This window comes from Varroa jacobsoni, unplaced genomic scaffold, assembly GCF_002532875.2.
Source record: "Varroa jacobsoni isolate VJ856 unplaced genomic scaffold, vjacob_1.0 scaffold_481, whole genome shotgun sequence".
NCBI lineage: Eukaryota > Metazoa > Arthropoda > Arachnida > Mesostigmata > Varroidae > Varroa > Varroa jacobsoni.
Window position 1 is genome coordinate 72805 of NW_019213383.1, and position 13995 is coordinate 86799.

The 13995-nt window shown below is 37.3% G+C and overlaps 2 protein-coding genes across 5 annotated transcripts in view; one reads left to right on the plus strand and one right to left on the minus strand.

Moving 5' to 3' along the window:
• Positions 1 to 5505: 5505 nt before the first annotated feature.
• RfC38 (replication factor C subunit RfC38) lies at positions 5506 to 10112 on the plus strand. Of its 2 annotated transcripts, none has more exons than XM_022833848.2 (7): positions 5506 to 5734; positions 6188 to 6358; positions 6609 to 6762; positions 6920 to 7104; positions 7498 to 7631; positions 7933 to 8101; positions 8805 to 10112. In XM_022833848.2, the coding sequence occupies exons 1-7, from the start codon at positions 5648 to 5650 to the stop codon at positions 8991 to 8993; spliced, it is 1089 nt and encodes a 362-aa protein (XP_022689583.1). In that variant the 5' UTR covers positions 5506 to 5647; the 3' UTR covers positions 8994 to 10112. The 2 variants fall into 2 exon arrangements, with proteins under 2 accessions (XP_022689583.1, XP_022689584.1); XM_022833849.2 differs by having other exon boundaries at positions 7498 to 7591; positions 8805 to 8983.
• The window catches only part of GAPcenA (GTPase activating protein and centrosome-associated), a 16147-nt gene continuing 12141 nt past the window's right edge, over positions 9990 to 13995 (minus strand). For all 3 annotated transcript variants that reach the window (XM_022833846.2, XM_022833844.2, XM_022833845.2), the window contains exons 10-13: positions 13446 to 13576; positions 12766 to 13029; positions 12356 to 12620; positions 9990 to 12076 (exon numbers count right to left, since the gene is read on the minus strand). In XM_022833846.2, the coding sequence (XP_022689581.1) occupies positions 11858 to 12076; positions 12356 to 12620; positions 12766 to 13029; positions 13446 to 13576 (879 nt within the window). In that variant the 3' untranslated portion in view covers positions 9990 to 11857. The remainder of the gene's footprint in view (positions 12077 to 12355; positions 12621 to 12765; positions 13030 to 13445; positions 13577 to 13995) is intronic.

Consider the following 13995-nt stretch of genomic DNA (forward strand, 5'->3'; position numbering starts at 1 on the left):
CGCTAGCCGATATTCGATTTCTGGCGAGGTGTAATGTCGAGATGCGGTTTAAGGTAACTTCTAATATATATATAGAGTGGAACACCGACCCGGCCCACTAAAGAAAGTTGCTCCATATTTCTGCCGGAACTAGAGCAGGTAGGAACGAGCGGCCATTGTGAACGTAGAGACTTTAAGCTAAAAAATGATAGAAAAGAGAAGCTAAAAAAGACCCTTAACAGTGCGGCCAAAATTCTGCTGTACAGACTAAATGTCTTAATTTTCATTTCCTGCTGTGGTTAAGTATGTAAAATCGTGTGACTAAACGATTTATTGTTAGTTATTCACCACCAATTTGCTGGGCTAAAGAGAACCACCTGGCAAACAAAAAAGAATCTCAGGTATAAATGACATCTTCATTTCTGCTGAGAAAATCATTTACGTAATGAACAACTTACAGCATAGAACAACGAGAAAATATTCCAATAATTAAGCAAAGCTATGGATAGGCAATCTAAACTTAGCAGTTTCAAAGATAACCTGCCTCGCACTATTGCTGCCTTTATCGTCTGCTACATTTTCCGATACACATCATTTTTGAATATTTTAGAATATAAGCAAAAAAAAAAACGACCCCTTAAAAATTTTCTTAGAGAACTTCACCCAAAAGCTCGCCAATTGTTTTATCCTCGAAAGTTATTTTCCCTTTGTGTTGTTCTTTTGAACAACACATTACTATGTGAACATAGATTGAGAAGAAAAGTAAGCATGACGTACCAAATGGTTCAGTCGAAACCGCTAACCTTCATTGACGGCCCGTAAGTCTAAGTAGCTCTTCGATAACGCTGTATGCAAAAGCTTGACTTGATAGTAATTTGCCGGCGTGAAGAACTCGACACTTGGTATTTAGCAGAATTTTAGATACATGGGGTTGCGGCAATATCGTCCGCGCATTTACTAGAAATCTTAGGACAATTTATATCCAATTGTGCACTCGGGCACAATAGGTATGTTCGTGCAAACTTAATGCTGGTAACTATGGACCGGAAATATAGCATTAAAATAACAAGTAACCTGAGGTAAGCCGACAGTAGTAGAGGCCAGTAACCTCAACAAACGTTTTCATTTGTACGTGTGTTTTTACGGGCCAATTGTTTCGAGTACGGGAAAAGAAACCAGATTTTTTTAGCCAGATACCATACAGCGGTGAAGCGCGTCTATATGAGAGGCTTTGTTTGTTTTACCTTCTACTTTCTTTATTATAGTTAATGGGTACTTCTCTTATGGAAGAAACTAACTTAATTACGCAATTGCTGCGATGCGCTAATGGTCAAAATAGCAAAATTTAATATATACACAATCAATGGTAGGCACAGCCAGTGCACCATAGGCAAAACAAGTCCTACGATACCCACCAAGCTGCCTAGTTTATTATATATACGTAGTCTATCTTTTACATCGATCAAAACTGCCTTCCGGAACTGTTTGCAAGACGTATGTTCCTTCACCAACTGCCCCCTGAACGACCCCCTAAAATGCTCGCTCTCGAAATAAACACGCTAATCGCACGTTTAAAACATGCGACGACAACTACGATTCTCTCATCACCTGAATTACCATCCATCGTGATCTCGATCCACTACGAAATTGACTGCGAAGTGTTGCTAAGAGATATCTTGACTACGGGAGTAGCTTGAAGGCCCTATTCTATTGAATCAAAACAAAAAGATGTGTAGTAGAAGAAAGGGTACTGTGGGTGTAACGTAAGATTCGATTTTCTTCAACGGCATACATACGGAAACTAAAATTTCATTCTCATATAACATCTTTTATGCATGTTGAAGCATATTTTAGATTTTTAGTGCAAAGCATCACAGAAACGAGCGCTCAATATAATGTTTTCAGGAATAATTGCCATTCTAAGCTTTTTGCGATTTTAGCGGAAAAAAACACAGGTGTGGCATATTGCATTTATCCTAAAAGAAAACCTTCTATTCGAAATGGTAATACTGTATAGAGCCGTCTTCAACCGCTCATACAGAATACCTCTATAGAAGCTTTACTGAGTGAACGTAGTAACAAGGAGCACACGAGCATTTGCTTCTAATCCGATAAATGGCCCTATTTTGTAAAAACTTTATACCAATATGCATTGCAATCGACCAGCGCAATGCGACGGGAAATAATACCAGAATTTGTTTATTTTACAACATACACTGCTGAAGTATGTACATATAGAAGAATGTCTACAGATCTAAAAAGTCCAGACCAAAACGAGGTGCTGTCTCCCAAGAATAACAGAAAATTAACCAAAGTAAAAAACAGGTTCTATAACCAACAATTAACGGTGGTGAACTTTCGGGTAAGATAGACAAATGGGGCGGCAAAAAGCTCGATAATTAATGTTTTTCGAGTAACAGTTACACGTGGAATATCAACGTTAAGATGGAGCTCGTCTCGAAGTCAAGGCCATCCTCACGAAGACTCCAGTTGTGAAGCGATGATTGCAATATCAAAAGGAAATAATGAGGTAGATCATAGATACAAAGAGCGTTAGCGTCAATAATACTACAAAGATCATCCTGCTCATAAAAGTATTATTTGAGTCACATCGAAGGACCAAGCTGAGATATTGGCTGTATTTTTATTGTATCAAAATTTGTTGACGCGCGCAAGTACAATGTGTAGCATTGTGGTAGCTGATTAAGAGAAAGCAGCTCTGTGATCTATTTTCGGAGCTGTGATCTATTTCTATACTGCTTTCGTTCTCTCAGGCAAAACACGTCTATAGATATTTGGCCTTGGATTTTCCTTGACATTCTATATGTATATTGCATCTAATGTATAGTTTTTATCAATGAGATTCGTAGCTAAAACTTTCAGTATGAAATCGAAAATGCTCTGGCTTAATTACATGCTATGAAATATCTTTAAATCACACTGAATTATGCAAAAAGCATAAATGAGCATTTACTTTATATAGGTTTCGTAACATTCACGTAATAATCACGCGTAAAATAGCGTATCAAATAATTTACGTTTAAGATAAAAGAAAATTCCTAAATAACATGTGGCACAAAGGGTGCGAGAGAATAGATCCCCAGAGAGAACGTAGCAATATATTTATCAATAATATAGGAATATTTGTTAACGTTAAATGTATTCCATAGCTATGAATAAATCTGGTTCATAATACCATTTGTATAGAGAATTGTAATACCATAACTTTCACCTGAATGTGACTCAACAGCACTAAAAAGTTATGAAAGAAAAGATTATTTTTACAAATGAAAAGTACCTACTTGTATTGGCATTTTCGGGAACATAGAATCCAGCAGGTCCTAAAGCTCAGGTCTAAAGGCCAAGCGTTTCAAGTACCATTGTGGTATGAAAGTTCTTAATGGAAGCCACTTTCTGGTCTAAGAAATTATGTGATTTCCGAGTGTGTAGAATCGCGCGAATTCTAACTGAAAAAGAACATTGACTATACGAGTAGACTATATTTCGTTGTTGAACTTCGCTGCGCGGATCTTTAACCGTTCTTTATTCTTTGTGCTTATTGTTTTTCTCAACGAAGGAGTGATGCGTGCTACTGCATAGTGGCGTTGTCGTTGTTCTTATTGTTAACTGTATCCTTTGCCCGCTTGAATTTAAGTAACAGTACTTTTTTATGTATACTTCGCTTCGAGCCAACTAGAATTTCAGTTCAATATTATAACGGACTGGCTTTACATTGCCAAGTGGTAAATCGGGCTAGGCCTAAAGAAAATCTTTCCTACTATATACATGCCACTGCAAAGTTTATCTCGTAAGCAACAAGCAGTTCCTGAGAAACTAACTTTACAAAAACGCACAGATCGAGTCTAATCAAGTGCCCGGATCGCCGATTAATACAGGACTGTTTATAGGCTAGTTAAGAAGAACCCGTTTGTTCTCGGATGTATAGTGATGTGCCTATAGAATGCTATAAGGGAATATTAGCAGGCCTTTTCAGCATGCGGGGCTATAACAAGGTGGATTTCACAGGCTGGATTTTTTCAGACCGGAGAGACAAAAAAAACTTGACTTTTTAAATGTAAAAAGGGTAACATGTTTGGTTCCAAATAAATATTTCGAATTTTACGTTTGCTACTGCCCTTAAGCATTGCTTTAGAGGGTTAACTTTGAACACGAAATAAATTCTATTGCGTTCTTAAATTCGCAACAAGCCCAGGTATCCCTGTTTTGTAGGCAGTGATATCACCACTAGACCATTACGAGGACGATCATTTTAACATTTAATATGGAGCGAACAGTCTCCTGTGTAAACACGAAAATCAGTCTTTCAAAGTAAAATTTGTCACAGCATAAGATTTTCAAAATACAGTTTTCCAGTCGGACCATCTCTACCTACTAAAAAATATGAAACATATATCTTGCCTTGATAAGATTTGCCAGACCCACATAAATATGTACATATGTGCCAGGTTCGTTCACTCTATATATCATGTACCATCATGTGTCATATATTATAGATTCTAACTAATAAACGCCGTTTGAATCACACTCAATCACTATCATGTGAACCAACGGTGAGTTTAACTAGTTTACGCAATAGGCTGTTGATCTTAAATCTTATGGTGTTCTTGACTATCTGCAGCATGTCTCAGAAATTTCGGCACAGAGATCGTCCAAAAATTAGCTTTTATTTATGTTTGATAGAATGTACTGAAATATATTCTGTTTTAACGCATCGAAAGCTATAGAAAGAAAATTTTCCAAGTTCAGCTAAAATTGTATTTCAAGTTGACCAGCATTTCTAAAAAAACAGGCACTTCAACAATTATTTTTTATAAAAAAAAAACTTGATAATTTTAGCCAAAGCGAAGCCTTTTTAAACGGAAACCGTTCACATAAATACATATTTACTCAGGTCCTAAACGTAGTGACGAAAATGAAACAACATCGAAATAACTTTGATAAGAAAAAAAGACAGTCGACTAGCCTAGTATAGGCTATAATAACATATATACTGAAGTCAGCACGTTTTTTTACTAAAACTGACTACACAATATAGTTTGAAAAACGACATGGTGTTAATAATGATATAAACACGCTGCTAAAATGATAACTATGCTATTTTGGTTATATGGTTACCATCTTTGCCGGTGCTGTTACACTAGAAAATTCAATTTATAGTGCTAAATTTTGCCGCGGCGAAGTATTTTTTACTTTACTCTAAAGTATTATACTTGCTAAATCAGCAGTATCATAGATCTGACCACCGCCGCGAACCATTCGAATCATCACCTGATCAGCTGACCGAACTAGTCCAGTGTTATTTATCAATGTGAAGTTATTTATATCTTTTATCTTGAATTTTCATCTCTACGCTTGCGCAGAAAGTAAACATGTTAATATATAAATAATCGATTGTTTATAGATATATACTTGACTCTTAGTTTCAATAGAACTATTAAAAATAAGCGGTGTTTAGAAATCACGAGTACTACATTGAAAGCCAGCTGTGTGCGGTATCTACTTTAGCGCCAAACCGCTTTGGAACATTGAATGTGAGCTGTCGTAGCAAAAGCTACCACAACGGCAAATTGTTGCTTTTGTGAATCATTATAGCTATTTTTCAACTTTCTTTTTTTAAATAAAGCTATTATTTTAGTAACGTGTAGCTATGACCCTGTATGTGGACAAGTACCGGCCTAGAGATCTAGACAGCATCGATTATCACAAAAAGCAGGCGGCATGGTTAAAACGATTAGTAAGTATACGCGTTCATATTTACAACCATATAATACGGTACAATTGATTTTTTAGCTACCTGTATTTAGACTGTTTTTTTCAATTCGTTCGTAGAGATTGTAGCACAGTTCACTAAATATATCGTAGAACATTTCAGCTTAGAAGTCTTAGCCATAGCAAAAAAAAAAGTCGCCAGGTAAATACTTCCATCAACGACTACTCAGCTCTACTCTTACTTTTACTTTAATAGCTGATATACGTAGAATAACACTGTACTTTTTAGTAATTAGATAAAGCGCTCTGGGCCCCTCTATTTTTGTTGTTATTCTTATAGATAATAACATTAGACTCGCATTATTTTTCTCTAAATGACATATACGATCAGTTTAAACTATAACCGAGAAATTTTTCATTTCGCCATTGCTGAACAAATTATTAACGTTGTAATAATACATATCCTCGTTGTCCGTAGGCCCAAGGTGGCGACCTGCCTCACCTTCTGATCTATGGTCCACCTGGTTCGGGTAAGAAGACCCGCGTCATGGCAACTCTTAAGGAACTTTATGGCGGAGGCGTTGACAGATTGAGGATCGAGCAGCAAGTGTTTACGACACAAAGCAAAAAAAAGATCGAACTTCGAACGGTATAATGGCTGCCAGTCAGTCGATTCGGGTTTTTTTCTATTTATCCTCTTATTTCGATGCATCATTATATGAAACGTCTATTTCACGTGTACGTTGTGCTTCAAGGATTAATCAAGAGGTCAGGTTACCAAGCCCAAGCTTTTTTGCCGAATCAGTCAACAAATTGGCCTTTTAGATCGCTATTTGTTTTTATATATTTTATTGTTTTTATGTATTTTACACGAATTTTTGATGATCTGTATAATTCAGTTATCTTCGAACTATCATATCGAAGTGAACCCATCAGATGTCGGAAATCAGGATCGAGTTGTCATCCAGGAGCTCTTAAAGGGCATCGCTCAAACTCACAATGTCGCTGTCCAAGCTCAACAAGATAAGGAAGAACGCAAGAAAACGTTCAAAGGTACCCTTTGTAGTACTTTCGAATGTATTATCGTGTTATGCTAAATAGCAAAATCGCACTCTTACAAAAATTTGCTTATAAGTAGATACATTCTTAAAATTACGCATTTGTTTCTAGAATTCTTGACACTTATTGTTTTCCTTTGCTTTTTCATTAGTCGTCATCCTTACTGAAGTTGAACGATTGTCAAAAGAGGCCCAGCACGCATTACGTCGTACCATGGAAAAATATATGGCAAGTTGTAGGCTTATTCTTATGTGCAATTCAACGACGAAGGTTATTCCAGCTATTCGGAGCAGATGTCTTGGACTACGGGTTCCTGCTCCCACGGCACATGAAATTGTAAGCTGAGTCACCATTTACAATCTTCCCTCTACTTTTCTACTACTTCTACTACTACCCTACTTTTGTTTAAAGAAAACATAGTTCAGATTCAATTCTCTCTATTTTTCGGCGTGACTAGGTTTTATACCAAAAATGTTGGACTGCCTTTATTGCATTTATATAAAAGAGAAGCTACCAGTTTTACGCGTATTGAACAATTCAAGTAATAATCGAGGATTACATTGATTTAGCATTTTTAATGCTGCTTCTTCAAAGAGCCCTAGCGAACGATGTTATTCATGCAGAACAGCATAAAACGTTTAACCTACTTTTTCTAGTAGGCAGACGTGTTTTTGGTTTATTCCGCTTTTGTGTCTGTTCTTTCCGATGTTGTTCATTTTGAACTCGTAGGTGGGAATTCTTCAAGGAATCTCGAAGCGGGAAAATCTGTCTTTACCTGAGGAGTTAGCAAAACGTATCGCCGCAGAGTCATATGGGAATCTGCGTAAGGCCATTCTTATGCTTGAGGCTATCCGTGTTAAACAGTATGTATGTATATAGACTGAGCACGGCATTGTATCCCGACAAATTTTTGTTAGTGTGTCTTAAGAAATAAATTCTGCTATATCTTTCGATGAGCGAAAATGTGGTTTATTTCACAACTGCACCGGTTAGTATATGCACATGCCCTTCCAAAATATGTTCAAGTGTTTGCCTTTACGTCAAGCCTTTTCTCATACATTCGTCGGAATGCAAACAGAAAAGATGGACTGCAGTTTGTCATCGCTTTCGTGTGAGTTACGCACTAAACTTCATTTTCCTTTTTGGCTGAATTTACGATGTAAGGTTTCCGTTCGCACCTAACCAAGACGTCATCCTACCGGATTGGGAAGTGTACATCCGAGATACGGCCAACGAAATCATCAAAGAACAAAGTCCTCAAAAGTTGTTCGCTGTCAGGGAACGGATCTATGAATTATTATCACATCTTGTACCTCCACAGCTACTCTTTGAGGTATTATGACCCCTCTGCTAATCACTCAGCGTGTGTAAAATAATTTCTCAATGATGGCGAGTAATTTCATAGAGTAAGGATTGCTTCACCGCCGTAGCTTACTTTTATGGCGAACTCGGTAATTTAGTTTATAAGAAGTGTTACTCATAAATACGGGTTAGATTCAATAAGAGTAATGTTTAATGTAGCACTCGAACAAGACAAAAAAACTTGATGTAAAGTGCCAGCGGTACTATTTCAACTGTAGAAACGCACAATAAAAACAATGCACAAGAATTAACATTTTTATGTTTATTTTTATAGATTTGTTTATTATTATCTAGAAAATAATAATAAGCAAACCTATATACGAAGTTTGCAATTCATTTATATCAGCAGAAGTCTTTTGAACTAGGCCTTGAGAAGCTTGGGATGAATCGAAATTGACCAGGATCAAAGTACTTTTTGGTCCTGGAAAATATTAGAAATTTAGTGTTTAAGTTTTTGTAATGTACAGCTGTATTATGTTGATTTCAAAATCACCGAAGTTCTTCGGTAGTTCAGTAAAACTATATATCTTATGAAAATAAAACATCATGCGATTAATCTATTTTAACAAATAATGAAAAACAATGCTGGTTTTTCTACATCTAAAATTTTCTTTTTCGAAAATATTGTTCGGACTTAAATTTTGTAAAAATATTTGGTTTCTTGTATATTGCAGGAGCTGGTTCAGCGATTGCTGGAGAAGACCGATGATTCCTTAAAAAAACGTGTGATATCAGAGGCCGCAACTTATGAACATCGGATGCAGCTCGGATCAAAGCCCATCTTTCACATCGAGGCCTTCATTGCCAAATACATGGCTCTGTATCGTGAATACCAAGAGGAGGCCGTCGCCATGTTTGATTGAATTGCTTGTTGATAAAGCTGCTCGTTTAAGCTAACCATCTTGTTCAGTTCGGGATACCTTTTCTCGTCGGATAAGGACCGACTAGACACAACATGTTCAATGCACAAGAAGGGAATACTATCTACTAAATGATAGCTGAAAACCGTTAAGATTCTTCAAGCTGCATTGGAAATATCCTATATGAAGTGTTTTTACAAGGATGATGGAATCAAACTGCACGCTTATGACTGAAGATGTTCATCTTACGTAGTTCATTGAGAAAAACCGTTAACCGATGAGACGTCACGGATATTGATAGTCTTTGTTTTTGTACAAACGAAATATCTTGAAATAAGAGTGCGAGGTATCCTTCTATTTAGCATAAATTTATATTCAAAATTAGGCAGGATCTATATAGAATTCATCAATTAAGAATATAAATGTAATCATAAAGATGCACCAGGATTATATATACGGTACATATATTTCTATTGTACGTTTGGTGAAGCTGCCTTTAATTTTATGAGTGATTACGAGTGGATGGCATCCATACGCATTCATAAACAACTTTAAAAAATTTTGAAGAATATAACCGTATGTAAGAATTGCAGCTTTATGCCCAGTGCGTAAGAAAAATATTTAACTAGACATTTATACAGCCATATAAGGTACTGTTCTGACCTATTGCAAAAGACGCCAACGGAGTGTATCGTTAATGTTGAATACACCGATGCTCGATAAAGAACGCGAAACAGAAAAAGGAATTAAAAATGACAACTCATTTTGTTCTTCATAATCCAATTGCATCATGTTATCCTGGACGAGCTTCCAATGCCACTTAAGGGAGTCAGACGAGGTTGAAACTCGGGTTCAGTCGGTAGCCATGGTACAAACCGTCACCCGGGCATTAAGTTGCTGAGCTTTTATAAGCGAAAGATCTCCAAACGGAATTAGATGTATTTAATGCTCTATCAAAATATGTCAGATGTTAGAAAAAAGAATGCACCATCCAAAAGATTTCTCTTAGTTTTAGTAATCCATCATGTATTTCCTGCATCGTTTAGTGTTGTTTATTAACGTTTATAACATATTGTCCAAAAAACGATGAAGTAAAATTATCATTTGCAATTTTTAGTCGTAGCCCAAATCCCCTGTTTTTTAAGTAGATAAAACAGACGACCACAGCAGTTATAACGTAGTTGTTTTGTTTCACATTACACACGGTGGCCATTTTAAACATTCGTCGCAGTTTAGCGCCAAAGCATAAGATTACCATAAAGGTTTCTTACAGTATTTAACAAAAAGTTAGCATCAAACAGGGGCAGCCATGGCAGATTTTCTGTTAAGGCTACATTTTATGACGGTAGGTGAACAGTACAGCTCAGTAGAGCACAAACTGTTTTGTTCAGAGTCGCTAAGCGCTCTGTTTCCTTACTTCTAAACAAGTATTGTTTCTCCGATATTGTATAGAAGCGCTTTAACCATTTCGTGTGCTCGTTCCGCCCTTCCGCTTATTATTCCATTTAATCTATCAAGGTATTGACAGTACATTAAGGATTCATTTCAGTAATACACCAAAATTGTGAATAAATCCGAATTTTCTTTGCCAGCGAGGCAACTCAATGTCCCTTTCTGAGTGAAGTTCTTGCCACAGAAGAGGTAAAACTATCGGCTAGCACTCATTTTTAATTGCCGCCATTTGTCTTCTAGTTTTGCCGCACGTATGTTATCGAAAAATATATATAAATTCATGATCTTAATTGGTGATTCCCTCGTCGCACAGTTGCCCTGCACTTGATATAAGCACAGCATCATATTGTTAATTATCTCTTTTGCATAAAAATAAGTACGTCTCTATCTCTCTCTCTAACTGCCACCTCTTTGCCACCCCATTCTCTGTCTAGAATTATGAATAGATCATATGTTACACATACAGTTCGTCGGATTTTAACAGTGTTAACCACCTTATCATCAAAGCTAGCTTTGTCTTACATTCGTTTGCGACCGCAACATACTCACACACATATATATAAATCTCTGTCTAGAGCTTCATAGTAGGTTAATTTATATGTTCTTTCAGTTTTGAATACAAAAAATAACATTATTCCACTTAGGCTTGCTAAATAAGCAAAGCACGCTAGTGTCTCACGATCATTTGTCCGTTGGATCTGATCAGGACTATTATACAACAAACAGGTTTTGACTTGAATACATGTGCTTTGTTTGTGAATGCATGTTTGCGTATATGTAGTTACTCTGCGCAAGTAAGCGAGAGTCAACTGTAAAAAAAAATCGATACCTTTGAGAGCTTCGATATGATTGCACACGTTACCTAGTTAGTCTTCTAGTTAGTTTTACCCGCATATTTATCGTGCTTTATTGCATTGTACCGAAAGACTTTTTAGATGTATATTGTTTTCTGAGTGTGTGTCCAAAAAAACTTGTTTGTTGGATTAAGCAGTCAAGGGTAGAAAAGCCATGTGTGGAATTTTTCCGTTGCAAAACGACACAACCGCAGAATAGGTTTATGAAAACTGAAAAATGTGACGCCAAACAGTTGAGCCAACGAAAATGGAATACATTCTTCGAGATACACATGTAATCAACAGAGCTCTCAGCCACTTGGACATCGTATTGCATCGGTGAGCCATACAATACTGCAGCGCATTGTACCGTGGGCACTTTGTTGACTAATTATACACTCACTTTTATCGGAACGGATTAAGAAAGGGTACGCTAGCTAACAACGGGTCATTGTAAATAACAACGGTTTTAGATGAAATGTAATTGTTTTGTCTGTCGATCAGTTGGACAATGCATCGTTGGCATAGACTCACCCTGCCATTAAAAATGTATTCTTTTATCTTTTTTCAGTTTTTTCCCGCTCATGAAGAGTCGACCTGAGAATTTTGCTTTTTAATGATGCCCTGAATGGTTTTGCTAAGCCAAGGCGTACCCTGTGCCTTTTCCTTGTCTTGGGCGTTTCGCGCTAGCTGATGGTTGAGTTCCTGGCAATGGCACTCGCTCTCCACCAGGGCCAATTTCGTTTGTGCTAATTCTAGCTCCAGCTCTCGCAACTGCTGCTCCAACTCAGATTCTTCCTCCTGTCATAGTACATACGAACGCATTGCAACAAAATCGCGAAAAAAAAAGGCATATAATGGTGAAAAACCGTTAAGACACAAAACGCAGAATAGAAATTCACACTCCTTCTAGAGCCTGCGAGCATTGACACATTATCTTCGATTTGCTGATTTAGTTGTTACCTAGTAACGTATAATATTAGCACGCACTAAATGAAAAATCTATTGTTTAACTACGTCCAGCCTTGAGGTTAACATCTAAATTGGTATTGATATACGCATAAAATATTTCTATCTCACCTGTGTATCCTCGCCATTCTGCTTTCGTTTGTTTCGATTTCGATCTGCCTGTATCGCTTGGTTGACCTCTTGTAAGCGTCCACAGATCTTTTTATATTCAAAAATCGTGTCCTCTTGCTGCCGAATGGTAGCCTCTGCTGTCTCCGCTTCTCGACGACACATCTCCTTCAGCTGCTGGAGTTGTTCCCGCAATTCCTGATTTTCGGTGGAAACATCTGTCGCGAACTGTTGCGCGGATGCTAGTTCCTTAGACAGTGCGTCGATCCTAAAGAATCAATACCATGTATTGTTTTCAACTGAGTGATTGACAGCAATAAATGTTGTTCCATCCACTGTTGGATGTTCAAGTGGGAAATAATCAATCTTTTTATCATTACTATCGTCCTCATCATAATGACTATAAAATATACCTGTCCCGAGCGGCGTCCACGTGTCGTGTAAACTCCAGACGAACAGAGATGAGCTCCTGTACGAGATCATCGTTCTCTTGGTCAAGCCGTTGCTGCGCGTTAAGCATCCGGCGAATTTCCTTAGGGTCTGAATTTGCCTCTTTCTCCTGTAGGAAATCCTTTTCCCACTTTTTAAGTTTGGCGGAGCTCACTTTGACGTGGTTCGCCGTTCGGACGAGACGCAACGCCGCCTCCTCATTGCGATATTTACGCGGAATTGATACCCTAAACGATGAAATTAGTCAATAAAGATAAGAAAATACACTTAACGCCCTGACTCTTAAAACATATGAAAAAACCAACTAAGATACAAAGTAATATTTTTGTAATTTCTATTATCTACATGGAATTATTGTTTTTTGCAAACAAATTTTCACTTCAAATAGACAGACCACAATGTTAACGCAAGTATTAATGAAGAATATTTTTACATACAATGGTATATCTTTTAGATTTATAGATTTTTAAAAACCAACAATTGTGCTTTTTAATTAATTTTCTGACCAATAAAACTACCAATACTACCACAGAGGTTTATTCGTACCTCATAAACATATGAATGCCGAGTGCTTCCTGATCCCAACTCAATCGGCCAAACAGCACTGTTTCATTGTTTGCATGTACGTTTATCTTGTACTCACCTAAAGTGTTTGAGAACACCCTCAAAATCAAGGGTAAGAAGATCGCGCTTGCTTTCCATAAGAAGAGCGACGGCGATCTTAAACAGGAAGTCCGGACCTGTCAGAAGGAAGTTGTCCAGGACGAGGAACACCTGCAAGGGTGGAACAAAAAGCACTGCGCTTCATGAGGCTGTAAAATCACAATGACGTACCCAAAACAGGCTAGCTCGCATAAGTGTGGTGTCCTGCGAACAATCAGCTAGGTAAAATCTTCAGGTACACGCAGTATATCCCAGTCCAGCTCAAAGACAAAAGCAACAGCAGAAGCAACAATAACGACGTCCTCCATTGGCAGTCGATCGTTGCTCGACAAAAAAGTAAAAACCGGCCAAGACTGCAGCAAATCCCACCCAAGCTGAGCTTATCTATTCACTTCTTATTTTAACTCATATGGTTACTTCATATTTTTCGCTTCGAATCTCCTTTCTCTCTCCCCTTTCTAGCTCTCTCTCTCTCTCTCTCTCTCTCTCTCTCTATATATATATATATATATATATATATATATATATAT

Coding starts and splice junctions, on each gene's coding strand:
- RfC38 (XM_022833848.2), top strand. CDS start 5,648: ATGACCCTGTATGTGGACAAGTACCGGCCTAGAGATCTAGACAGCATC. Junction 5,735..6,187: donor CGGCATGGTTAAAACGATTA/GTAAGTATACGC, acceptor CGTTGTCCGTAG/GCCCAAGGTGGCGACCTGCC. Junction 6,763..6,919: donor ACGCAAGAAAACGTTCAAAG/GTACCCTTTGTA, acceptor CTTTTTCATTAG/TCGTCATCCTTACTGAAGTT.